The following is a 27,476-nucleotide window of genomic DNA, read 5'->3' as shown; positions in this document are numbered from 1 at the left end:
ATTCTATGATCGATGTGGCCTATGCCCAATGACCGATTCCAATGCTCACACTTTGCGAACAATGTGGCAAGATTGGCATGGATGCATGCATTTTATGATCAATGTGGCTGATGCCCCATGATCGATTTTGACGTTCAAGATTCGCGATTGATGCGGCTTGATTGGGCCTCTGGTGAACGCACCGCACCTTCCAGACCATGGCAATCGTGACAGGACGTGGATGTAAGGTTGAGATGGCTGATGAAGATCTTCAAAATACGCCAATATAAGGTCGAGATGGCTAATAATGATTCTCAAAAGACACCAATATCTCAAGCTAAAAGGCCATACTCTACAGACCTGCTTAAGGAGAGCATCGGGGTAAATTTTATCTTAGTTATTTATGGACAGATAGATTCAAAATTTGGTACACGTATGCAAAACGGAATTCTAAGACTATTTTATGTGAATTTTTTGAAAAAAATGAAATAAAATGTTAAATTCTTAGAAAATGGCCAAAAAGGGGCTACCGTACTTTAGAAATCCTATCTCCTCCTAGGATTTTCAAGCTACAACATCAAGACATATAATTCGATGCGTAAAGGCCATATTTATAAAATGATGTATGCGTTTTTTAAATTTCTCATTTTTGTGTGTGTGGGGGCATTTTTTGTAAATTATTTTATTTTACCCCTGCCACCTCCCCCCCCTTTTTTGCAGAATAAAATTCAAACTATAATGAAATTAGAAAAATGCATACATTTTTTTGTCGATCTCTTCTTTTCAAATCGTATGGTATGTGTCTCATTGATGTAGCTTCAAAACTCTAGGAGGAGATAGGTTTGCAGTGACAATAAGTTAACTTTTCAGTAGGGCCCGACTAAGTTGTGCACGCCTCAAAAAATACATTCATGGGTGCAAGGTTGCAAGACTAGATGATACTGGAGCTCAATTTCTGTCAAGGATGGTGCGAACGACTGCACGAGAACCATCCCATATGTCTGCATAGAACCAAGAAGGAGATAGCCAAAATTGTCAATTTAAGACCAAGACGCTCCCCTTAAGTAGCAACTGAGCAAGTGATAATGCAGTATGACCATTCTGATATAACTGAAACTATGCAATCTTCATGGAGGAAATGTTTTGAGTTGACTTATTACTTTCTGCAAGTTATTTTGGTGGTAGGTGGGAGCATTGAAGTATATATACTGTGGATTGCAAAAGCTGAAAATTTTATGAAATGACACGTTTGCAAAGTGCAAACCGCAATTTTTTTCAATCAAACAAAAATTTATGACATTAGAGCTGTGAGATTTCATACCTACTGAAATTATATATTTGAGCTGCAATATTTTCAAAAAAAGTTCTGATAACTTTTCCAGCCCTGCTTCAATGCTCTTACAAAACGTTGACTAACCAAGTTGCGTGCATGCCAAAGCCGTCAGACTGCATTATCACTTGTTCAGTTGCCGCTTAAGTGAAGACAAATGTTAGTGACTCTTTTAGGCTGAAATTAGAGGTGTGGGGTAACACCTAAAATGTGCATAGGACTTTGTAAATAATGAGGTGGGGGCTCGTAAATGGCTTTTCACAGACAAGATATGGTATTCACGGCTCAAAGAAATGGAATCATAGCTGGCAAACCCATAAAACCATGGCTTGAAAAATCCAGTTGCGGCTTGTCAAGTAGATATGTTCCATGCCTGGTAGGCTAGTAGGAATAGTATAACCAGACATTGGGAGCATGAGAGACAGAACAAGGTATCTGAGTTGCAGAAAGATAAAATATATAATTAATGAAAGTGTTGTAAGGGGGCGACAGTCCCGGTATGTTTAATATTGATATTAAAGAGGTTCACAGTATGGCCCTGGATACTACAGGCAGGGTAGGTTACTAAAACCACCTGGTGCTGCCAAGGAAGATATATTAGGAGATGCTAGCACCGCTGACAACACAGATGCTGATATGCACTGCAGCACAGGATGAGATGGGGTTAGTAAGGTTAGGAGGGTACAAAAATATATGAAATAATTTGGCTAATGACACACAGTTCAACCACAAATTGGATAATCCTAGATTCAATTATTCAGCTATTTGAGCAGTCCAACACGTATAACACAATCAACATTACGCCTCCCTAAAACATAACCACTAAAGTGTTCAAGGTAAGTCAATGCACTCAATGGGGTTTGTCGTCATGTGCAAGTAATATAATTGATTTAAAACACCATTGGTACGAGACAACTGATCACACACCCTGATGCGGACAAGGAAATCAGCCCATCACTCACAGGCCAAAAATTGGGTGTTTACTTGGCTATTGGGTTAAACACACATACCGTGCCAGATAATATGGATGCCTTAAAATCACTGTTGCTTTGTAAAACTAGCTTTCACTCCATAGGTTGCGTACATGGATCCCCCCTATAATCAGCACACTGTCACAACTTGTTATTTGCATGAGGAGTGAGCACTCCTAGTACTGGCAGGATGTATCCAACAGGTGGACCAGTCAACTCATTTCCTGGGTGCTTCACTGAAGTTGCGAAGTCAGTCGCAGTAAAAGTCTCACCACAATGAAGAATTCCACCTCACTCAAGACTCTTGAAGTTTACCAAGGAAGGCCTGTCTGCTCGGCTCAGTGCTCAGTATTTTAACTTGACCCTTGATGCCTATAAGTAAATAGGAGGCAGAACCCAGCTATCAGTGTGTGACAGGTGTGCAAATGGATAAGACACAGAAGTATGCAGTATCATACAATAAAACATAATACACAGACTTTGGCACCAACACCTATTCTAGCAAGTAACACAATTACATCGATATATACCAAAGCTTGGGCATTTCAAAGAGTATTGGCATGTGTCATTACTCACCCATAAGGGGCACCAGCAAGGGAATGCAGATAACCAGTGGACAGCACAATCAAGCAAGGCGTGCAGCAGGATAACACTGTGCAGCCGGATCAGGATGTTCAGCAAGGTCAAGACACACAGCAAGAGCAAGGTGCATGGCGAGACTTGTGTTAGCTCCAGAGACCAGGATGCAGCAGGACATAACAAGACTCATCAAAGTACATGCATTAGGTCTGAAAAACCTAGCTAACCAATAATCCACATTCTTGAGTCTGGAAAGAGAGGACACAGGTGAGTGGAAAGAATGCATGGTGCAGTGACATCGATAATGATACACAAGCCACACCACTACAGTGTAATCAAATAAAACGACCATACTCACGACAGTTAATTAAAACCCAAAACTATTAGCATTGCCAAAAAAATTAAGCAGTAAGTTTAAATTAGTTAGAAACAATAAAGTGAACGCAGAGTACACAAGAGATGGTAATTCAAGTGATTAGAGTAAACCAAAGTAAAGGACACAATTACAAGTGCGGTAATTACTGAATGTTATTGGTTGAAACACATAAATTGAAACAGTAGGTAGAGCAATTAAGGGGAGCGTCTGCCCAAAATTTCATCTCGTCTATTTACAGACAGATCACTTTGAAACTTGGTACACATATGTAAAACTGAAAAATAGACAGCTTTTATTCATGTCAATTATTAAAAAAAATATAGGAGGAAAAGGTGAAATTCTTGGAAAACGGCCAAAAAGGGGTATTGTAGAAAACTATCCTAGGATTTTCAAGCTACAACGTCGAGACACATATCATTCGATGTCTAAAGACCATACCATATCTATTGATTTGTTGTAGTTTTTTTTTTTAATTTGAATTTTTGTAAGTAGGGGAGCATTTTTTTGTAAATTTTTTAACATTTTCCATTTTCCCCCCTTTTTCCAGAATATTTTCAAAACTATAACAAAAATTGAAAAAAAAGCTACATCCAATCACTAGATCTTTTATTTGCAAATCAAATGGTATATCTCTCATTGCTGTAGCTTCAAACTGTAGGAGGAGATAGTTTTCCAGTGACAAAAAGTTAACTTTTCAGTAGAGCTTGACAAAGTTGCGGGCCCCTCGAAATAGGCATTCAAGGGTGCTAGTTGCAAGACTAGAAGATACTGGAGCTCAATCTCTGTCAAGGATGGTGTGAACAACGGCTCAAGAACCACCCCGTATGACTGCAGGCAGATAACTGAAGAACATTGTGTTTGGACTATCTATTAAAGTGTGCTACCAGGAATTTCCGCCTATCTTGAATGTGAAAACTCCACCACCCCTAACCCTTTTGGGATCTGGCCTGAACGCATAAATCAATGTACAGAGATGGTTTTGGTGCCGTTGAATAGGTCAGAATGTCAGCTTTAAGATGAGACTAAAAACCAGAAAAGCCAAAATCTTAAGTTTGGGGCAGATGCTCACCTTGAAGTAAAATCATATAAACAATTCACTATTGTGCTAATTACATTCTTTAGATTAAAAACGAGCATTGTAGATAAATGTATGAATGCATGTGCACTGGTGTAAGCATAAGCAAAAATAAACTAAATCAATTATTAAGATGAATGAACACCAGTGTAATTGGTTTTAATGGGAGCATCTTGGTTAAAAAAGATAAAATTTTGGCTCTTCTCCTATGATTTTCAAGCCACTGCCATTCCATTCAATTTGAATGGAATGATACTATCAAACGGGGTAAAAAGGGACAGGCGGGTTATTATTAACAGGCATTATTTTCTGTTTCAGGTATGTTTTTCATGATCTTTTTTGTTATAGTGAAATCACTTGACTCAATTAAAATTGTGCGAAATTACAAACCATCCTGTAAGCTTACAGATACAGAAGAAATGCTACATGGCTGCTGATATGAAGCTTGCAGTGGACAAGGTCGTTGTCAATGCTCAATGGCATGTCCATGGATACAGTAATATCACATTAATAATATGGTAATATAATATCAATAAAGGAAAAACAAGTAAAAATCACAGAAAATGTCATTTATTTTACATCTACATCATCTACAATGAAAGAGGAGGACTTCAGAGTACTGTTAGACTGTTAGTAATGGATGAGTACACTATGCAGGCTTCAAACGTTTTAAAATTAACTTTTATTGCAAGTGTCCTGGATTACCCTGTTCCCAGGGATAAATCAGGACGGTTTTATTTTGCCTCTGGCACCTTACGAATAGCATATGGAATTTTTTTGAAGATACCATTGGATAGCCCCCTTACAAAGAGCTATAAAATGAGCCTAAACTTTTTTCTGAAATGTTTCATGGTAAGAAGTTATTAACAAAAAACGCTCAAAACCGTCCCTTTTTACCCCGTTTGATGGTATACCATTTATTTTGTAAAAAAATATCTAGAAAATGATTGTAGCTTTTTGGTGATTTCATTATAGTTTTAATTACATTTTACAAAATGGGAGAAGGGGGGCAAATTAAAAAACGGACAAAAATCCCCACACCCACAAAAAAAGGATTTATGAAAAAAGCTACAACAAATTGCTAGGTGTGGTCTTTATGCATTGAATGATGTGTACCTTGATGTAGCTTGAAAACCCTAGGAGGAGACACGCCCCCAAAATTTCTACAGTACCGTAGATGGGGGTTACTTTGACTATTTTTTTTAAATACCATTTTTTTAAAAGCTAAATTAAACTCAAATTGAAACATGCAAAATACAGGTCTATATTCTAGGTTCTCTCACCATAAATTGCTGGCTCCTGCCTCTCATAGTTTTGATGTAATTTCGAAAAAAGTGATGTTCTTCGTTACCCCCACTTTGGGGTATATTTGACTGGGTGGTAAAATCAATTATATTTTTTGGTAAAATAACTCCAGGTTTTTGGTGCATTGTAGTAGAACTCTTCTAGTTACATATGCAAATGACAAATTTGAGGGAAGTGTCATAGTTTGCAAATGGGGGGTGCAGCCCCCCGATGGGGGAACTGTGACCACCTAATGTCAGCCAAGTGACCAGTCTGAAACATAAAGAAAAATATTAATAGGTGTATCAAACATAAAATATGTTTTATATGGTACCTTAACTTGATTTTCAAGCCAGTCAATATTACCCCATCAGGGCTGACATTAGGTAGTCCAAGTTCCCCCATTCAGGGGCAGTGCCCCCTTTTTGCAAACTATGACACTTCCCTCAAATTTGTCATTTGCATATGTAACTAGAAGAGTTCTACTACAATGCACCAAAACCTGGAGTTATTTTACCAAAAAATAAAAAAATTGGAGGGGGTTCTATGACAGGCTTAAATAATAGCTCTTTTTTGTGGGTCACATTTTTAATTTTTTTAACCTATTATACATGCAAGCTTTTTTAATCTTTTTATTGTGTTGCGTAGCCTCAGTATTAGGCCTTTAATGCCCATTGACAAAATTTTTCTATGTCAAATAGTTATTGAGTTTTGGGGTTTTTGTTAAAAAACTAAAAGTGGTCAAACTTACCCCGGGAGTCAAACTAACCCCCTTTTACGGTACCCCATTTTTTTGCCTTTTTCTTTCATTTTTTGAAAAATTTATGTCAACAAAAAGTCTTGGATTACTATTTTACACATGTGTACCAAGTTTCGAAGTGATCCATCAATAAATAGAAAAGTTTTTTTTACCAAGACGCTCCCCTTGAAAGCTTTATATATACAATATGGGTCCTAACAAGCACTCACAAGGCAATTGCAGTCATCTGCACATTGAGTGTCAGTCTGCCTGCTTCTATTATTTACAATGTCACTGATCAAGCACATGCATAAAAAATATAATTATTGAAAATTTTCCCATGCCTGGTGAAATAAAAAGCAATAAGAGGTATTGAAATTTAACATATGCATTGAATGAACAAATCAATAACAGATTTGGTTTGCAATGAAAAATATTGAAATAAACACCTGGCTACAACATTGGGTTGTCAGTGCTCTTGCTCCCAGACCAGTACTTGCCTATGATGTATACCAGTAACTTTGCTGCATTTCCAATGTCTACCTTTTCTGCATTTGATGTTCTTAAATTTATGCTGAAAGGTGTATGCCTAATTCTCATTCAAGCATTAAAATTAAAAGTAATTTGAGCAATTTAAATAATTTAGGCTTCATTTTAAATTATTTCTATTATAAGAATATTTCAGATAGATAAAATTTTCAAAACTCTAAAGATGCATAAATATTTGAATCAAGTTTTCAACATCCTCCAGAAATGAACAAATTGCTGACTAATGTTTTCTGACTGTTTCCAGATGTCAATATAGGAAACACAATAATTATTGTACATGATAAATATTGGTTGAAAAATGTCATACTTAAATAAAAGTAGCATTTTCAAGTTGTAGCATTAAATTATTTTGCTAATTATCAATTTGTATGTTATTTTAATAGTTTTTTTGTTTATTAAAACAAATTTTTTAAACAGCAATAATGACTCACAATTTTTTGAGGCTACTCAACAGGACTTCTCAGGTAAGAGGTTTCCTTAAGTGATTATTGAGTTTAGTCCTTATTACATGGTTTGTACTGGTCATTGAAACCTGAAAAGTCATGGAATTTTATTTTTCGTTTTCCAGGCCTGGAAAATCATTGGATTTCATTTCAGGTTATGGAAAATGATAGAATTTGCAAATAAAGGAAGAAAAAAGGTAGTGTTTTTCTGTGCAGCGTGTGTTTACTGTTTGTGCAGTCTCTTGTTTTCTGCATCCTGATTGGAGAACCAAGCATGTGAGCTTGGTCACCAAGCTCAGTTGCATTTAACAACTTTTTTATCTGCACTGGCAGCATTCCATCTTCAGTGTGCAATTTCTACGTCATCATGCCTGGAAAATGAAAATTTCATGATTAAGAATAGAAGCTTCTTGTGACTTGCTTGCTTGCCATCCAAAGCATGAAGGTATGGCAATATGTACATTGTGCTCGAAGGACTTTGATGTTTCAAATATTGGGGAAGCAGCTTTGAAGTGCCATGCCAACTTTGAAGAGCTATGCATTTACATGTTTGCTATTTATCAACTGTAGGAGATTATAGAATATGCACAGTAAGTCTTTCAGTCATGCTAAACCTGTCAAATATGAGTCTTGGAAAATTATAATGATGGTCATGGAGAGTCATGGAAAAGTCATGGAATTTTTTTCTAAATACCTGTATGAACCCTGTTATTAGCTTATAAGGATGTTTGAGCATCTTTTCTATTGATGGTCAAGTCATGAGAACCACAGGCTACATGTGGCAACAAATATCAAATTCCTGATGTTCCCATAAGCTAATTGTTTCTTTACTTTGCAAAAGTTTTGTCATAAGTATAAATAGGTGGAAGAGTTACTTATTTTTATTGTAAAAATGTATTTTCGTGATAGAGAATAGAGAAATCTAACACCAGATAGATACCTTGTGTTTAGGCACAGATGAAGTGTCTCAACAAATAGTGTCAGAGGTGGCATGTGGTTTCTTTTTATACCATGGGTTGCATGCTGTATACCTACATATCTTCTGACTTAAAAAAAATTGATATTGGGTGTTGCCAACCAAGAAGAGTTTATGGCCAATGTTTTGAATAGATATATAAACACATTATCACTACATTTTTTTTTGAGTATTCAAATTACTTGGTTTTCTTTTCTCACTGCAGGCCCACTGTGTTTATGAGCAGCAGCAGAGACTGGCTCGTTCATCTCTGGTTGATTTGTGCCACAGAAGATGTTATGCAAGGTATATCTACAGTGCCCAGGATGGGCCAAGTGTACAGCAATTTGGAGCCCATTCCCCTGGGTGGCCCTTTGTCAGTGGTCCTAGTCGTTCATATTCTACACCACAGCGCTCGGGATCCTTTTTTGGACGGATGCTCGACAACTTACGAGATGAAGCCAAAAAGAACAGCGACATGAAAAGAAGTATAGAAAACTTTAAAAAAGATATGGAAGAATTGAATAAATCAGAGACTGTTATGAAAGCAAGGTAAGCATTTTCAATGCAGAACTAGGTTGATACATGCAATCATGTGCACAATTGCACATTATATGCATTCTGAGTGTGAATAGCTCACACTCTGACAAACTAGGAGAGTTTGGAGGAAAATGCATTATAAAGTTCAGCTTCATGGATCCTATCATTTAATTTTTTGTAAAGGTAGCAATTTAATTTTTACCAACTGCCTTGAATAAAAAATCTCACAAAAATGAAAATATTATTCATGATTAAGACCTATGGAAATTCGAGCACACTATTTTGTTTTGACCTTGATTAATTAGAGCATGTATACTATATATTTTTTTGTTCTCAATGATTAAATTTAAATGTTCATGGAAAATGGAAGCCAATTTCATTATTTAATTCAGACACTAACAATTTTCTAGTTAAGGTGCAAGTGTTGCAACCACTTGCATGGCTAGTTTTCAATTCAGGGTACAAAATAATCTTCAACTATTTCTTTCTTAATTAATCCTCAATTACTGGTCAGCTGGTGTGAAGATAAATGCTTGACTCTACTAAATTAAATGCTCACAAAAGCATTAATTTGACCTGAAAAATCTAATTCATCTGTTACTGCATTATAAATGTGTTCATCATGTTGTCTCCTATGAACAAAACTTGGTACAACTCTCATGCATATATATATACTATGCTGTATGTCACATGTGTGCTTGCCATGTTCATGATAAGACAATTTGTCTTATCATGTACGGTATTGTGATAATATGTCCATGTAACTAGATTTTCTTCCTACATACGTAATTCAGAAGACATTTATAGACTTGGACCATTTTTGTAATGTCAGAGATTGTTATTATATGTGGCCTTGTGGGTTTCCTCTGTTTTTCAATTTATGCAAGGAGTGAGAGCACCGTAATATAAAATCAAAGTTAATTTCAATTGAATTTGGTATACATTTTGTTTGATAAAATAAAGTGAAATTCAACATCTTGGTGACTTACATTGCTTAGAACATTCTCTGCAACTGTATTGCTGAATCTTAAAAATACAAAATTAAATTATTGCTTCTTTCTCTTACCACTCTAAGTTTGACATAGCTCTGCAATTGAGTTGGGTTTAATTTAATTTCCCTGTATATTTTTTCAGGGAAAAATATCAAAAGATAGAAGAAGAAACTGCTGAAGGGAGTCGAAAGGCGCGGCAGACCTTGGAACAAATCAAGCACAGAGTGTCCAAGACTGTAGAAGAAGCCCAGAACAATGAAATGCTACAAAAAGCTAGTTAGTATTTTCATTAATATTAAGAAAGATTATACTTGACTTTGCATGCTGATTAATTTAATATTGTTCACTTAAGTTTAATTTTCTTGTTAATTATGTTCAAATGATAACTTCCTTCTCTGAGCCTGTGCAAGTCAGCGCTTCTCATTACCAACTATTAAATAGTTGATGAATAATTAATAAGTTTATTTTGTCTACAAATTCATCAGAACTAACTTTTTTAATTTCGCTTACCGAAAACATTTAAATAAACTGCAACTTCTGAAACTGCATCAAGACCTAAGTTTCCCAAGTAATATTATGTTGTTTGTCAGGCAAGATGTCTGCAACTGCAACTCCTGAAACTGCATCAAGGCTTGAGTTCTCCAAGTAATATTATATTTTTTGTCAGGCAAGATGTCAGAAGACGCGCGGGAGCGTGTAGCGCAGATGGGCAGCCGCATATCGCAGACTGGCGAGAGTCTCTCCAAAACGCGCGGCGCTCAAACGGTGCGGCAGATGACGTACGAGATGGCGCAGGAGCTGCGCGCCAGCGAGCTCTCTGGCTCACGTACGAAGGTCTACAGGCCGCCTTCTGTACTCAGGATGCGAACTGGAGTGAACCCTGAAGCAGAGCAGCGGATTTTTGAGGTGACTACGAGTATACTACACTATAAATTTCATCGTCTGACTTCTAACGAGCTACATGGGGATTTATCTTGTTACAATGTTTACACTCAAGTGGTGTGTTCTGTGTCGTCCCTTGGCAAGTTTCAAGTGTCCCGAATGCTTTAGTGTAGACTAGTTATAGAAAAATTAGTCTAATGATGGCGAACCTTGTCAGCCCATTTCATTGAATGATTCAGAATGAATTTACGTTTAGTTCAAATGCAGCTCTAATTTATTTGCTAATTGCTAGTGCGGCTTTATCGCTAGTATCAGGAACTTGTGTACGTAATAATTATTTCTGATTACAGATTTTTTCCTACAGTCTTTGATGGCAACACGTTTTTTTATAGGCAAACACTGACGCGACTGGCGTGGTTCTTCACAAAGACTCGCGCTTCAGCCAGAGCTGGCAGAACTTCCGTGACAACAATCCTTACGTGAACCGTGTCATGGAGTGGAAGAACCGACTCGATGAGAGTGACCACGTCATCGTGCGCGCCACATATGTTGTCAAGGAAAAGGTGTGATGGGTAACCATTCAAAAATAATATTCTTTCAGGAGAAAAGATACTGAAAAATCGTCCTGACTATTGTATTGTTGGCTTTTACCTTAATTTCAGCCCGTTATGACACGTTAATGAAATGTACGGTATGTTCTGAACCCTTTGTTGAACAAATTTGAACAAACAAATTTGAATTTCTGAACAAACCCTTTGTTGAACACGGTAACTTTAAATCTCCCAAAAGTTCCACTACTTCGTATTCTCTTATACTCTACTTGCTTTTTATTTCCGGCACGTTAGCATGCCTTTGCCAGTCTCCAATTACCCATCGTTTAATTATTAGCATCAGCCTTTGCCGTTCACAAGAGGTCAGATATGTGCTTTAAATCAAAAGCTTTTTTTTCGTACAAGAACGAAGCATTAAATAGAGGTTCATAGAGGAACCTGATAAAATTGCACCGTATGAAAGTTATATGGTTTTCCTCTATAATTAGGTATATAAGTTAACACAATATCAATTATGTTAATCGTAATGATCTTGTTTGATATATTCTTCAACTGCGATTAACTCTTGCAATTTTTAAATTTAAAAAAAAAGACTTGAGTGAAATACCTTAGAAATTACTTCATCTTTTACTAGCCTCACGAATTTTTCATGCATGTGTCTCCCCTTACTGAAGAGTAAAGAATAATAGTTGAGTTTTCTTTCTAATATTTCTCAGATAACGGAGATACTCGGGCCGATGTTCAACAGCACCGACCTGTCCAAAACCCTGACCGAGATCTGCAAGATGGACCCTGACTTCACCAAGGAGGCTTTCATGCTCGAGCTCGAGTACGATATATTGCCCAATATTCTAGAGGCCATGTTTCAACCTAACCTCAAGGTAATTTGCTCCGTACCTCAAATATTACAGAGTACGATATCTTGCCCAATATTCTAGAGGCCATGTTTCAACCCAACCTCAAGGTAATTTGCTTTTCACCTCGCATATTACAGAGTATGATATCTTGCCCAATATTCTAGAGGCCATGTTTCAACCTAACCTCAAGGTAATTTGCTCCGTACCTCAAATATTACATAGTACGATATCTTGCCCAATATTCTAGAGGCCATGTTTCGATCCAACCTCAAGGTAATTTGTTCCTCACCGCACATATTAGTCAAACTATATCCAGAAAATCAACTTCTATTTGTGAACACAAATTAATGAAATATAACTTTAGCCTAGATAAAAATATTTCTGCTTTTATGTTATTTTCCGAACACACCTGAGAAGTTTTAGTTTAATTTCGAATTTGTATATATTTTACTTTATTGTTGTGTATCTGTACAATTTTCAATTAATATGAAACCAGGAGTACTTCACAAAATCTCAGGTGATTTTATGTATTACATGTAATTGCCGTGTATGATTGTTTATTGAGGCGACCCTCGCAGCCTACAGCGGTCTCGTGTTCATGACGAGCTGCCGTATCAACTCTGGTCGTACATTTCCTAGATTACTAGACAAACCATGTTTTGCCTCGGTGTTATTTTTTAGCTTTTCTATAAAAAGTGGCCTGCCAAAACCAGCACAGCTCATTTCGCAACGAAATTAAGCCGTTACGCCGTATCTTCTCAATAACGCAGCTTCAAACACGTGTAGTTAGCACGAACCTTCAGGTCTTGACAAAGAAAGTTCATTGAATTCGATTAACCAGCATCCGTAAGAGAGCCTAGTCTCGTGTGGCCAGCTTCATCTTCTAACGCATGAAATAAACTCGCACCAATCAGACAGAGCGAGAGTTGGTACCTTCCAGCAGGCCTCGTTAATTGAATTGTAAAGATCTTACTAGATGAAACAATGATGGTGAACACTTGTGAATATTGACAAGCTCAATCCAAGACCGATAGTTGGCCTTGTGGTAAGATTGCAATGATTTATTTCATGTAGGGCCGATTGGTGTTCAATTGGCCGATGGCTCACGGCTCCCAAGACATGTAAAAACTTTACGAACTCGGACATATGCCTCAAATGTAAAGCTTTTTTGATAGCATCGTAATAAACTTCTTCCAGCGTGTCATTTTGCTCATTGTGTCACTCTTACTGTTCAGATCCTCGAAGACTGGTCGTACGAGCGCGCCTACTCCATCGTTGCTGCCGAGGTGAAGCAGAATGCCATTCTGGGACACCACAGGAAAATAAACGTCAGTCAATCTTTTTGTCTTATCTGAAATTCCAAACCACTTATTTTTTGCATTACCAAACTTAAGCCTAACTGAATTTAAATGTTTATTGTATATGAAGATATAGTGTAAACTTAATTCATTTGATGACGATTTATTAGTCTAACTTGACGCCACCATTTAATTCGAAGAACATTATTTATGCACTGAACCCGTGCGTGAATACAATATCTAAAGTAAAACCATTGATGTTACAGGTGCTCGAGTTGGACAACTTAGAACTGATGATGGGCAAGGTGTTGGACGAGGGACCGGTCCTGGCGTTCATGTTCAGGGTGCAGCTCATCGACTGCACATACAACTCCCAAGGCGAGGTGAGATGTCGTGATTTGTAATAGAGCAGCTAATGCATGGTTGAACTAGTATAAGGTTGACCCATCAGAAGCCCATTTTTGCGGATATAGTTCGTTGTTCGCCTGTGACGTCACTGATCTCAGTGACGTCACGGGCATTAACCAATCACCGAAATGCGATCAAACCAGTCAACCAATTCGACATGGGAATGACGGGTTTGTTTACGTTTCTCGATCTCAGTGACGCAACAAGAAAGCTGAACTGAAAGGCGGAACTTCTCGTGGGTCAACCTTGTATAGTTCAACCATGAGTTAATGGTTCCATTTCCCATTTCGTCCCGAATGTAGATCGATTTCTTTTTTCAATATTATATGGGTTATGAACGATTTGGTTTACTTGTGATGAGGAAGCATTTCATTGTTGATAGATCGTGGCTGGGGACAAGGACTCGGTGGTGCGGCGACAGTATGTGATGGTCTTCTGCCGTGACCAGGCCGAGCTAAACCCTCGCGCAGCCTGGAAGCTTCTCGAGTTCACGTACAGTTCTGCCACACAACTTGTATAAATTTGTTGAGTACGAGCCTCTCTCCCCTTTACATATTATCTCTACAGCTGTTGAAGGGCATCAAAATAAACGAGTCGTTAGGAATACTTCTTTTTATTAACATTACTTCATTTACGTTTTTGGAGTATGCAAAAGCTAATCGAGAATAGATACGTCTAGAAAAAAAAGAGAGCATCGCAAAAGCTTCATCTGAAAAAAAAAAATGATTGTATCCCGTATTTTCGACCAAATTATATATACATATCGTAGATTGACGAAAACATATTTCACACACGGCATAAAATTTTCGAATTTCTTTTGCATTTTTAATAAAAATAGGCCAATATAAGAATTTCATAGTAGACAGAAATTCGAAAAAACTCGAAAGATTGAGCATTCTTCATTGAAGATTATAGATACCGGCAGTGAGACTGGAAGGATGTACATTTCTACTATTAAAAGCAATGGGATCTTAAATTACCTCGACATTTTCACAATCTAACATAATCTTAATGTGTAGGCAGTGAGACCTGGATTAACATCAGAGTATCCGCACGCTTGAGAATGAACTGCAAAAGCATGTACACGTTTCGACCGCCGATGATCTACTGGGCATTCAACTAATATTTGTCTCGTAAACAGCAAATCTTTCCATCCATTCCACTTCTAAGAGCTAAAACTACTTTGGCAGTGGTTGCGCTATACTAATTACACTCGTCATTTCGGTTCATTCAAGTGACAAGACGAATATGTGGTATTCTGTACGTAATTATAAAGAAACACAACATAAAGTTAACATGTTTCAATATCATAAAATAAATTTGATGTCTGAGCCCAACTTATTTAAAAGTCCCTATTTTCGTTGTTGAGTTTTAGGGGCAATTTTATGCGTGGAACAATGATTAGATGATTGGTGATTAGTGGTAAAGGCATGCTAAGACAACCTGAAGGACGTGGTGGGATGTGAGGAGATAAGCTACCATACATGGTCACTTCAAAGGCATGGTAGCACCACAGGGAGAACTCTCTCATTGCTGCCGCACTCGACATCAGTGAGGGGCCAAACTAGCTCGGCTCAAGTCTGATTATTTTAGCGAAGAAAAATAAGCAGCCACCTGTTTTCCATCAGGGACTTAACAAGCGTTGGCGAAGCAAATTAGCGATAACAAGAATGAAGCAAAGAGTGGTACAGACGCTTCCAGCATTTGGAAGACGTGGCTTGTGGTCACAGTGATGTCATTTCGAAAACTTTCTCACTACAACGAACAAATAAAACGAGATCAAACCACTCATAAATATATGCACCGGTTTATCACAACCTATTTAGCGCGAAACGCTATTTGAGATTTGTAACATTTCGGTTAAATCTAAAAGAAACGTGAGTACCTTTTTGAAGAGGCAAGGCATCATCTAATACAAAAAGATGAGAAATCTTGAGCAACTCTTGGCTTATTGTTGAGTTAAGATGTCATAAGTGTGATAAAAGTAGTAGTGTCAAATGCCCGCAGTAGATTAAGAATGGCGCGAGACCGGCACTTCATATCATGATGTCAGCAGCCGTGAGGGAGGGGTCGACGAGCTCCTTGAACTCCGCGTAGAGGCGCTGCAGGCGACCCGTTGTATCGACAAGCAGGAGCTCCTGAAGATAGTCTCTCACCAGCGAGACCGTGTCAGATCCCTGCATAAAATAAATTCCCCAAGTGTTTTTCCTCTTATTAATTTTCCCATGTGTTTTTTCTCACGAATTCTAATGATTATTTATGAAAGTAATAGAACTCATGTTGGTTGTCACAGATATTGTCCTTCCGTTTAACATCAATTGTCTACGTTGTAGAACGAACATATAAACTATACCTTCTATAATTGTGCTTCGGAAGAGCAAGGGAGAGTGATCAATCTGCACCAGAATTTCAATTTTTTTAAAATACTAGAGCGAATTCTCAAACAAGTAACTTTTTTACATTTTAGTAAAAGAATTAGAGGAATACGCAAGAAGATTACCAAGAGTGATCTGTGTGACGGGAGGACAGTCGTCACTGGCTCCTTGCACGAGGCTGGGGGCGGCGCCGCGAGCTCTTCGAACACCTTTCTCAACTCTCGCTCTTTGCCTGTTGATCATGAAGACAAATTTGCAACGAGCTGTAGTCAAAAGTTATAAGAATGATCATAGCGAATAATAAAAAATATAACTCAGCACTCACTGCAGTGAGTGACAGAGAGCGCATTTTCTCGTCGACGAAAACATGAAGTCACGGATGGACAGACAGACGGACATGGCGAGGACAATAGTGCATTTTTTTCATAAATGAGAAAATGCGTTAAAAAGCATGGAAATTCATTTTTTAATGTGACTCATTATACGACTCATACCGAGTCGAAAAAAGTAAAAGGTTCATTGACAGTCTTGAATGTATGCCGTAATTGCAGAAGAAAATAATATTATCTTTCATACACCACACTCAGAGAATTCTGGAGAAAACCTCAGCGCAGAATCACCTTCTCTAATATAGAAATTGACGAGTCTCCTGTACCAAAACTGATAGTCACGAGATGACGCCAGGTATGCCGACGATGTGAGCATTTTTTTCAAAAACACCTCGGTTAAAACTGCCCGCACTTCGCCACTGGTGTTCTCTACCAGAGATCGACTGCTGCCCACACTGTTGAGGGAAATCAGCTTAAGAAATGTGGAGGTTAGAGTTTATGAGCTAAGCTTAGCTTAAGCTGTAAGATTTCAATTAGATCTCATAAATGTCGTGAGCATATTTCCGGAATTTTGTCATAGTTGACATAGCTATTACATCTAGATAAAAGCAACCCTCTACCTATGAACTATGTTCAACTGTCAGGTATTTCACACTCACTAAGCAGTTGAGTGATACAGAAGCCTGGCGAGTGGAGGCTGTGCGTGATGATCTGATGAAGGGGGAAGGCAGCTGTAGCAGGGCAACACGAGGCGGCGCATTGCGGGAGTTGTTCCGAGCTGCAGCCACGATTCCAGTGACCAGCAACGGGCGAAAATTTCTCCCGTACCAAAAACGAGCACCGGGATGAGACGTTCCTTGTTATCGTCTGCACTGGACTCGGCAAATTTATTTGAAACCGCTGTACTTTTCGTTGGCAGCGAATGATTTGTATCTTTATGCGTATGACCGTCAATGCCATTGTGGAGGCTCTGTTTACTAGTGTGGTTTGAAATAGTGTCATGGGAGTATCCGTTGCACACAGCAGAACGCGCTGTACTGTCGTTTGGAGAGTCGACAGCAGCAGGGGCGGATTTTTTAGATTCAGAGGGAGGAAGTTGCTCTGTTTCCACCAGGTGAATGCTGCGGGCCCCATCCGTTCCTTCGCGACCCTCGACTAAAAAAATGTTATGGATAAATTTCATTGATTGAACATTTAAAACAAGTCTATATGTAATCAGCTATGACCAGGGGAGATAATAAAAAATTATACACACATTGAATGATAATTTAATAGCTTAACATGTTGATAATTCTGATTACAGAAGATGACTAAAATTCGTCAAGAGTAGAATACTCATACGACCTACGACTCACCGAGGTGACGAACACTCTCAGTTAGGAGACATGTTCTGCGTGTGGTGTGCCAGAGAGAGACTTGAGCGGACGTGGTGAGGAGCAGCAGATACTCTTTCCGTAGATGCAACTTGGCGCACTTGCCAGGCATCTGCACGCTCGGCATGAATTCGTCACCTTGGAAAAACAGGACTGAATTAAGACAACACAATAACAGACATCTTTTCTTTCGAACAACAAAACTGAATTGCAAATTCAGGTGACCTCACAGTCCGTTGAAGTCCCTACAAGCGTGATTGCTCCACGGATAATCATGGAAAGAAACAAATTTCAATTTTTACTTTCAAAATTTAACAATGCAATTTTTGTAGCCGTATCCTACTACCTAGGAATTTATCTGAACTGAAATTTAACTTCGAAAAAACTTGATTTTATTGAGCCTCTCTTACAAATATCTCTATTTCCACTGCTTGTAGGAGTTATCTGTCAGTTAAACCTTCAGGAATGTTACATCTCATATTTTACTACACACATGACAGCTATGGATGTTTCCTAAATTCTTACAAAACATTAGTCCACTCATTTATCTGCTTCATGAGAATGGGAACCATACCTGTTCTGAGGCACAGAAGCTGAAGGCTGGAGTCGGCACAAGCGAGAGCGACGCAACGGCATCCGACGGCCGCGGCAGTAACGCGCGCCGTGGAGTAGCTCGTCCACTGCACGACACCGTCACACACGCGACTGATGCGATGCACGGCGTTGCTGCCGCCGCCACTCAAGCTCGTCCAGTTGTTCTCGATCAGCACAACGCCACCGCCGAGTTTGCTGTCCACCTGTTATAAAATAATGCGCTCTAAAGCAGCCTGCCCTTGTCACACTGGCACGGACAAATAGAAACATGCTTTTCCCACACACAATGTCTCAATCTTCTCAACTTTCAATCACAGACATGTGAATAAATAATTCGGAATGCGTTATCCCTAATTTTAGGTTTAAAAATTTTTGTTAGTCGCCATCATTTTAAATAATGCGGCAAAATCAATGATGTAGTAGACTTTTTACTGATCAAATTAGCTCTCGAGAAACTTAAAGCACGGGAAAACATGACACTGCATGCCTTTAGTATCATGTTTACTAGAAGATAGCCTTTTTACTAATAAAAATTACAATACGATTCAATATGAACCTAAATACAGAATAAGTATCTTTTTCTGAACTGAGGATAAACTCAGCGTTGCACTTGCCTGTATTTTATGAACATTGCCGAGGTTTGCCTCTGGTAAGACATGCGTAACAGAAGCGGCGGCAGAGAAAGAAGGAGCAGCAGCAGCAGTGGGCAATGTTGTTGACGACGCGACGACAGCAGCAGGATGGGAAGCTGCAGCAGGAACTGCCACTGCGACTGTACAGGCAGTTAGCGGAGAATACAAAGAGTCAAAGATGATTAAACACTAAAGACCAGTAACTAATGAATTATAGACAAAGAAATGCATAGACAAAGCTATTTGGAAGTCATGGAGTCACAAAAATAATGTATTAAGTTACAACTGCAGAGCATGTGAGTTCAATAGAATAATATGCCATTACACTATGAAGCTCATGGTTAGCTATTGGCTGAGGTGTTGTAATTTAGCATGTTGGATTAGTTCAACGTTTAAGGTGATCATTCATTCGATATTTTTGTCTCGGCAGAGAACTTAACTAATGTATCGCACCTGGAACTGATGCAGGGGTAGCCATGGAGGGGGTACTGTGTTGTTGCGGATGCTGCAAGGAGCGGTCCAAAGGAGGCCGCCCTCTTTTACGCTTCATGGGGATGGGTTGAGGCTCGTCCAACTTGCGTTTGACCGGCAAACTTGGTGATTGATCACCCACTGCCCCTGCGTTGTCCAGCCTGCACACGATATTTTATCCAAGAGTTAGTTCAGTGGGCATAGTTGCTGGCACTTCAGGTCGACCAATCGCGCGTAAAATGTCAAGTTGGGCGTCGCGCGATAAGGATCAGGAAATATCAATTTTATTGATTGCGTATTTAAATGTTTTAACCTTCAATGGTAAGAAGGCTACGATTGTTATGAAATACTGATATAAAAGTAGGGAATTAATTCAATAATCGAGTACCAAAAAAAACACGAACGCGAATTTTGAAAATATAATTTCTTCTCCCATGATGTAGCACAACGAAACTCCAAATGAAGACATGATAGATCTCTAATGAATTACAACAAATATTTTTCAAAAAATTGATCACAATAATACAACATGAATGCTCCCAATTTCCGACAGATGTGCATGATATCAAGCGACCATTACGAGAGATGAGCTCACCGCTCAAGTCGTGCTGTTAATCCTGGATTGACGCCGTTGAGCTCAGGAGGTGCCGTAGGTAAGTCAGCGACACCAGCAGTAGCGCTGCCCAAGCCTGCGCTCACTACCGCGGGCATGGTGCCCTTGGGAGGGCTGCTGTTGGTATTGCTGGCACTGCCAGACTGGGTGCGCTTCTTATGGGGCGTCACGTTAGGCTCCACGACGCCATCCAACTTCTCAATCACTATTGTGCTTTTGTCTGTCCTACTTGTGGAGAAACTGTCGAAACTCTTCATGTTGGAGCTGCACACAATTTTAAGGCGCTGTTTAGAAAAGAAACCAAGCTGAGATTTTATAATAGTTAAATATATATATAGAATGAAATTATCAGCCAGTTGTAATAGGAAAATATTAAGACAGGAGAACATCAATTAGTTCATAAATGTGTAATTTACTCGTCGCAGCAAACAATTCAAGTCCATTTCAAGCTAACATCTCAAGACCAAGTTTGTACCCGTCAGCAGAAGGCGGGATGAACACAGGAGTGATGCGGCGTCTGCCATCAACCGTGCGTCTCTCTATCTGTTTATCAGGACCTTTCTGTACAGCGGCAGCAGGGAAGCTGCTCGTAGGTAACACAGCAGACCCTAAGCCTGCCTCTGACTGCCGGCTCTTGGCGAGCTGCTTAGCTCGTAACACTTCTGGGTTGTCGATTATGACGGCAGTGGCTGCTTGTAGAGCTGAACCGCTGCTGCATTGCCCGTATAGCTTCATGTACACCGAGTCCTAGCAACATATTCATGTGCTTCAGTTAATCTAGCAGATGTTATGATTAGGACCGCAATACTTTTAGGATCAAATGTTATTGTAAAAATATATATATATCAGGAACTCACCTATTGGTGTCAAATTTGTATTTTCGCAAGACTTACACAAATAGTACTTGCATACAACTCACAGTTTCCTCTTTAGACAGTGCATGTCCCATTTCTTGAGACGTGAAGCTGATGACAGCAACAGTGCCGTCTTTGGAGACAGCCACCAGATGTCGTCCACATGCACTGAATGACAAATCTAACACCTGAAATATTCCAAGAATTAGCCTTTTAAAACAATACAAGAATGCCGCATAATGTAATTATATAATAAACACAGATCAGCAAGTGAATTGACCATCAAGTTATATTTAGCTACAGAAGGTCTCAAAAAATAAAATTTATATAAATGCAGAAGCTTTAATTCTCAAGTTATCTGACTTTTTTGTGTAGGACAATTGCAGTACAGTCATGACCGGATTTTCAAGACTAGTGATGCAGGAATTATGCAGTACTTCGTTCAAAATTTAGTGCAGTCCTTCATCAAGGTATAGTTGATAGAAATTTAAAATTGAAAAGAATAATATGCATAATATAATAAAATTGAAAAGAATATATGATGCAAAATCTCAAAACCAATTTGTGATAAAATACAAGAACATATCCACAATTGGTGGTTAATGTCTTGTATGATGCATGTGTCTATTGACGGCTATGATGTCTAATAACAAGCATGTGCACGAGATTAATTAACCGAGTCCTCGAAGACATCATGTATGACGAGCAGCGGACGTTTGAGAGACGTGAACCAAATGGAGAGAGAACGATCGCGCGCCCCCACAGCCAGGCAGCAGTACTGCACCGGCTTGCCGCCAGCACTGTCGCTCTTCTTCAGAATGTTTGGATTGAAGCGCTGGCGATGAAAACGACATCGTTAAATTAATGTTTACTGAAAATATATACATCAGTTTAAAAAATCATCTAACAAATAAGACTTCTTAATTGTTGTTCAATATCAAAAACAGTGCTTGGATGCAATGAGAAATTTGTAATTGAAAAATAGAGCACATTCAATATAACAGGTGAAATATCTGATAGATAATAATGTAAACAGATAATTACTCGGCGACCACAGACACCAACATCACAATAACTGTAAGAATAATTGCAGCGAGCAAGGCACTCACAACACACGTGACAGGCTTGCGGTGGCCAACAAAGTCCTTGTCAGTGGTCCAGTGATCTCGGTCAATAATTTGTGCAGTTGGGCCGCCGTTGTTCATGGCGTGCGCCGACACAAGATACTGACCGTCCGGGGACCAACTCAGTCGTAATACGCTCGTCGTACCTCCGCACTGAACAAAACTTGTTATCACTAATAAATTATTATTATTATTAAATTATTAAATGAAAATTATTATATCACTAATGTGTAGTAAAATTAGTCAATGAACCCCGTGATTGTTTTCTCATAGGAATGTGAAGCATACGAAGATTGAGTGGGTCAATGTAAAAGATGGATCAATTACTTTACTTAAGAAAAACATGCAAGTTGTTTTAAAATGCTATATGCAAGGAATCAATGATTAATCATGAAGCAAGACCGGCTAAGATGTGAAGGCAAATTTTTTGTATTATTTTAAATGAAATAATCAACAACTAATGCATGGAATAATACATCCCTCCTGGTGTGGTAGGTGAAAACGGGAAATCTTCTGTGTTTACATTTAAAGCATAAATAATTATGTATTTCATATGAAATTAAAACAGTGACTACAACTGAGGCTAATTAATTTTTCATGTCAGAGAGGTTAAAATTAAATTTCCGAGTCAATTGATATTGCAAGTGACCTCTTCAAAAGGCTTGGAGATGACAGTTTCTTGCGTCCAGTCAGACGTGCGCCACACAACAAGAGTTTTATCATCAGCCTGGGAGGCGAGGTAGCGGCCTACAGGATCCCATGTCACGCCCTTCACCAGGCCGCGGTGACCTCGCAGCACACGCACGCGCTCTGTACATTGCACGCAATTTATATTATGGTCTATCTCTTGCAGTATATAGTATGCCATTTATATTATGGTCTATCTCTTGCAGTATATACACCATTTATATTATGGTCTATCTCTTGCAGTATATATGTATATTATTGCTGGAACTCAACTGAATGAGTTAGGTTCAGATATACGTTCTCCAGAATAATGTTCCTAATGGTCAATAGGACTGGCGTAAATTATGATGGATATTAATAGGCACGAATGAACTACTGTTAGACAATCGAATTCTCATTGAACTGTCATCAACTTGATAAAACACCATACAAATAGCAAACAGACTTTTTTTCAGTAGCTAACAGCGGTGAAAAAGTTTCAAAATTTCAAATAGCCAAAATATATTCATGTAGATTAAATTATAACATTTTATATTTTCAATGCATTCATTTGCTTATGTTTCATGTATCAGTTATACCTGGCCATTTTTCACAATTCCAGATAATGATGGTGTTGTCAACGGAGACAGATGCTAGAAAAGCGTCACGGGGCGCCCACGCAACATCAAGTATGTCACCATCATGTCCTCTAAGAGTGGAGACACAGCGCCACCATTCAATGTTTATCACATTTGATCCAAAGACTGAGCCACCTTCAAATGAAACAAATGCAGTCAATAGCAAACATCAGCAACATGTGTGACTGCAGATTGGCTAATCTACAGTTATGTTAAAAATAAACTCAGCAGGTCTCACAAAAAAAAGAAATTTTACATATGCAAAATTAATTAAGAAGCTTTCAGCAACACAAACCTCCATAGTTGCTGAGCTGCCATATAATAATGACTTTGTCATCACCAGCCGAGGCAAGGAAGTGGCCAGAATGAGACCAGCGAACACAATTAACACACCCCAAGTGTTGGTCCAACTGGCAGAGCAGCTTGGGACACTGAAAAAATAAACGATGTTACATTCATCAATTGGCAGAACAGCTTGGGACACTGAAAAAATAAACAATGTTACATTCATCAATTGGCAGAACAGCTTGGGACACTGAAATAAGAAACNAACGATGTTACATTCATCAATTGGCAGAACAGCTTGGGACACAGAAAAAAAAAACGATGTTACATTCATCAATTGGCAGAACAGCTTGGGACACTGAAAAAATAAACAATGTTACATTCATCAATTGGCAGAACAGCTTGGGACACTGAAATAAGAAACAATGTTTCATTCATCAATTGGCTGAACAGCTTGGGACACTTAAAAAGAAATAATGTTTCATTCATCAATTGGCAGAACAGCTTGGGACACTGAAATAAGAAACAATATTTCATTCATCAATTGGCAGAACTGCTTGGGTCACTGAAAAAGGAGCAATGTCAGTGTCACTTCTTAGCAACTTCAAAACATTTTTCATTCAAAGGAAGGCTGGCCATGGCCGGGCTCCATGAGATAACTTTGTTGTGCAATTTCGGTCAGTGATACATAGCTTTGGATGTTCTATTTTTTGGCATAGTTATTCACTTATTTCTTAGAAAAATGATATACTTAATATTCAAACAGACATTAACGATAGTACATACACTGAAATCACTGTGAACCAAGAGTCCAAGACTCAACTGTAACTAACTGATCAAACTGTCAATCAAGCCAAGAGATTCCAGTGATCACAAATGAAAATTCTTGAATACAATGGGTTCAATGCACGGATAATTTTTAGTTCAAAAATTACAATTTAATTAGCTTGGGAGCTCATTTCCTCTAAGCATTACAATGATCTCTGGAAAAATTACCTACCATTAGTGACTGCTCACCAATGTACCTGATAACTCACATTGGGATCTTTCTCATATTTTTCAGAGAGCACTGGCTTCATATTCCATATGACCACACGACCTGATGCATCTTGTCCCTGACCTTGACCTCCTGTAGCAAATCTGGTGCCATCAGGATGGATGTCAACACTGAAGATTGCTTTACCATCTGAAAAATCAAACAATCAATTAATTAATCAATAGGAGCCTATTTACACAACATATTTCATGCTTACAGCCAATATACTAGTTGTCATAGTAAGGTCAAACATCACATTAAAAAGGATATCCAAGCTACCATTATGAGAGCTTGCTAAAATGATTCCAACTTATGTTTGGGGTTAAAATAACAGTTAATGACACAAAAATGATACCAACCATCATGGTTTATCCAGGAAGGCTTCAGCAGTTGCATGGCAGGATCAGAAAATGCACTTCCCACAGGGAGGATGTGGAAGTCAACACAGAATTTCTTTGACAGCTGCTTTGCATAGATGCTTGTGATTTTGCTTTCTCATAAAACAACTGATAAGAGTATGATAAATTGATAATAAATGAATTATAATGAACACCCAGTTAAAATTTCAAATGATCAAAAACTTGGGTTAATGAGGCCTACAGAATAGGCAGGGTGCTACCAAGTCTGAAATTAAAATCATTGATTGTCCATGCATGTTGTCATTCTAAATACCTTTTAAATGATCATGTACCTATCACACTTGTTGTTGTACAAATGTAAATTTAAGAGCCTTTTGAATTTTGACCTAGTTGAGAAAAGTCTTATTTTTCTGAAATATTGCGGCTCTAATATCATAGAATTTCAATAGGTATGAAATATTGTGGTTCACAAACATGTCACTTCATAAAATTTTCAACTTCTGCAGTAGGTACTTAGTACCATGCTCCTGCCAAAATATCTTGCATAACAAGTCAACCCAAAATGTTTTGGCATCAGATTGCATTATCATGTGTTCAGTTGCCTCTCAACTCTAAACTAAAGACAAATATTCTTGTTGCTGTTTCTAGGGTGAAATTAGAGATTTGGGATAATACAAATATATAAACAGTATTCATGACTCAAAGAAATTGAACCATGGCTTGGAAATCCATAAAGCCACAGCTTGGAAAAATCCAGTTACAGATCAGAGAGTACCTAGATATTTTCCTTACTTAGCTCGACTTTCAGTTATGGTATGGGATGCATACTCAACTGAAATGAATGAGCTTCTGTATTGTTCTTTAGTGTGGGGGCCTGGGGGTGCAAGGGTGCAATTTGAAGGCCCTGAAAGTGTGCTATTTATTAAGGATGTGGCAGTTAATACTGTTAAAACTTAAGGAAATGGCAGTTATTTGGGTGCTGGAGCACTCTATTTGCTTGGAGCAAGATAAGCATGCTGCCACTGCTGCTGGCTTGCTCTTATTGGAGCGAGCGGCCATCCCACTCCTATTGTAGCAAGTACGCTCCTATTTCTGGCCATCGTTCTCCTCAATTACATAGGTACCGTAGTTTCCTTGTGCCATGTGGCTGCTGAGTTATTGTTTCATGTGATGCACAACTCTGTGTCAAATCACATAATTATTACAGTTGATTTTTTTTAATTTAATCATTTACTCAAGGATTAAACCAATATGTTATCATCTTATGTATGATAATGCTTGTACCCATAACACTCTACTGGTCTACTAATAGGACTCATAATTGAACTTGAGAAAGAGTGTAAAAAAGTCCTTTGAGACTTGACAATATGGCACAACTGCATACACATTTATATCACTGCGACACTGCCCTCAAGGTTTACAGCAATGGTCTTCTGACTCTTCTCTTCTCCACTTCCCGTAGGAGGTCTTAAATCTATTGGATTTGTGAATTATGCAGTTCCAGTCTCCAGAAATGGAGTTGCATAATTTCTAGTTATATTAAAAAAAAGTATTTCTTGCATGGTCATTGCAAGATTTAAATAAAATGAAACATGCAAGATTGAAAATTTCCTACTCAATTATAAAATTTCATTGCTCCAAGTGACATCTTTGAAATGAGGATGCATGCAAGAGGCCAGTGCCCACTGCCTAGTATTGCCCAATACCACTTATACCAGCATTTATCTCATTATCATACTCCTTTCCATGCGTAAGCCTGCTAGGCCAAGCACGCCCAATGCACCACGAGTGTGATGCCCGATACACAACTCAGGACTTTGACAGGGTTACCCGCTCCTCTCGGAGCAGGCTAGACCTGCTGTGTCCAGTCCAGCATTGTAGCGCGCGTGCTGCCCAGGGCATATAGATTATAGGGCAGAGTAGCCTAAGTGATTATTTGCTAAAAGCCTAAAAGCCATAGGCACAAATTTCCTTCCTGCTCCTGGTAAAGTACTTCACCTTGGGAAGAACAATAAACAGCAAGATTACAGTATGAGAAGACATGGTTGCAAGTGAAGAATCGGCAACAGAACAGGCCACAGCAGTACAGCACATCAGGATGATCAGGTCTACTCTTCAGCAATGACATGAGGCAACATTACTATGTAATGTTATGTTATGAACCAGCAACAGCAAGCCAATGAGCAGTAAGCCAACAACACAATCGTCCTTATCCAACAGTTCTACCTATCCCATGCCGTGATTGCCGTCTAGAATCCTCACGATTTTTGGCAAGGAACTCCCTAGTCCAGAGTCCCTAGGTACGCCATAGCGCTTTTG

At 38.6% G+C, this 27,476-nt stretch overlaps 2 protein-coding genes across 3 annotated transcripts; one reads left to right on the top strand and one right to left on the bottom strand.

Moving 5' to 3' along the window:
* Positions 1-7,125: 7,125 nt before the first annotated feature.
* LOC108672699 (mitochondrial import inner membrane translocase subunit TIM44) lies at positions 7,126-14,412 on the top strand. Of its 2 annotated transcripts, XM_018160408.2 has the most exons (10): positions 7,126-7,346; positions 8,507-8,832; positions 9,955-10,088; positions 10,480-10,718; positions 11,087-11,257; positions 11,962-12,081; positions 12,165-12,209; positions 13,338-13,430; positions 13,667-13,783; positions 14,191-14,412. In XM_018160408.2, the coding sequence occupies exons 1-10, from the start codon at positions 7,305-7,307 to the stop codon at positions 14,326-14,328; spliced, it is 1,425 nt and encodes a 474-aa protein (XP_018015897.1). In that variant the 5' UTR covers positions 7,126-7,304; the 3' UTR covers positions 14,329-14,412. The 2 variants fall into 2 exon arrangements, with proteins under 2 accessions (XP_018015897.1, XP_018015898.1); XM_018160409.1 differs by lacking the exon at positions 12,165-12,209 and having other exon boundaries at positions 11,962-12,126.
* Positions 14,406-25,553, bottom strand: LOC108672698 (protein HIRA). Its single transcript, XM_018160407.2, has 18 exons — positions 25,158-25,553; positions 24,800-24,948; positions 23,773-23,908; positions 23,439-23,612; positions 22,823-22,983; positions 22,159-22,326; positions 21,726-21,884; positions 21,115-21,237; positions 20,671-20,942; positions 20,178-20,459; positions 19,565-19,743; positions 19,094-19,251; positions 18,460-18,682; positions 17,868-18,023; positions 17,172-17,667; positions 16,804-16,967; positions 16,309-16,415; positions 14,406-15,985 (listed from the first exon to the last, which is right to left on the bottom strand). The coding sequence occupies exons 1-18, from the start codon at positions 25,192-25,194 to the stop codon at positions 15,845-15,847; spliced, it is 3,285 nt and encodes a 1,094-aa protein (XP_018015896.1). The 5' UTR covers positions 25,195-25,553; the 3' UTR covers positions 14,406-15,844.
* Positions 25,554-27,476: the final 1,923 nt, after the last annotated feature.

This window comes from Hyalella azteca, unplaced genomic scaffold (assembly GCF_000764305.2).
Source record: "Hyalella azteca isolate HAZT.00-mixed unplaced genomic scaffold, Hazt_2.0.2 contig6488, whole genome shotgun sequence".
Classification (NCBI taxonomy): Eukaryota; Metazoa; Arthropoda; class Malacostraca; order Amphipoda; family Hyalellidae; genus Hyalella; species Hyalella azteca.
This window is presented reverse-complemented; position numbering and strand designations above follow the sequence as displayed.

What these genes read in the sequence shown, in the direction of transcription:
- LOC108672698 (XM_018160407.2), bottom strand. Translation starts at nt 25,194, where the DNA reads ATGCAACTGCTGAAGCCTTCCTGGATAAACCATGATG. An exon ending in TTCCTGGATAAACCATGATG is followed by an intron (nt 24,949 to 25,157) that starts GTTGGTATCATT and finishes TTGATTTTTCAG; the next exon opens with ATGGTAAAGCAATCTTCAGT. An exon ending in GAATTGTGAAAAATGGCCAG is followed by an intron (nt 22,984 to 23,438) that starts GTATAACTGATA and finishes TGCAATGTACAG; the next exon opens with AGCGCGTGCGTGTGCTGCGA.
- LOC108672699 (XM_018160408.2), top strand. Translation starts at nt 7,305, where the DNA reads ATGACTCACAATTTTTTGAGGCTACTCAACAGGACTTCTCAG. An exon ending in CAGAGCAGCGGATTTTTGAG is followed by an intron (nt 10,719 to 11,086) that starts GTGACTACGAGT and finishes GTTTTTTTATAG; the next exon opens with GCAAACACTGACGCGACTGG. An exon ending in CATACAACTCCCAAGGCGAG is followed by an intron (nt 13,784 to 14,190) that starts GTGAGATGTCGT and finishes CATTGTTGATAG; the next exon opens with ATCGTGGCTGGGGACAAGGA.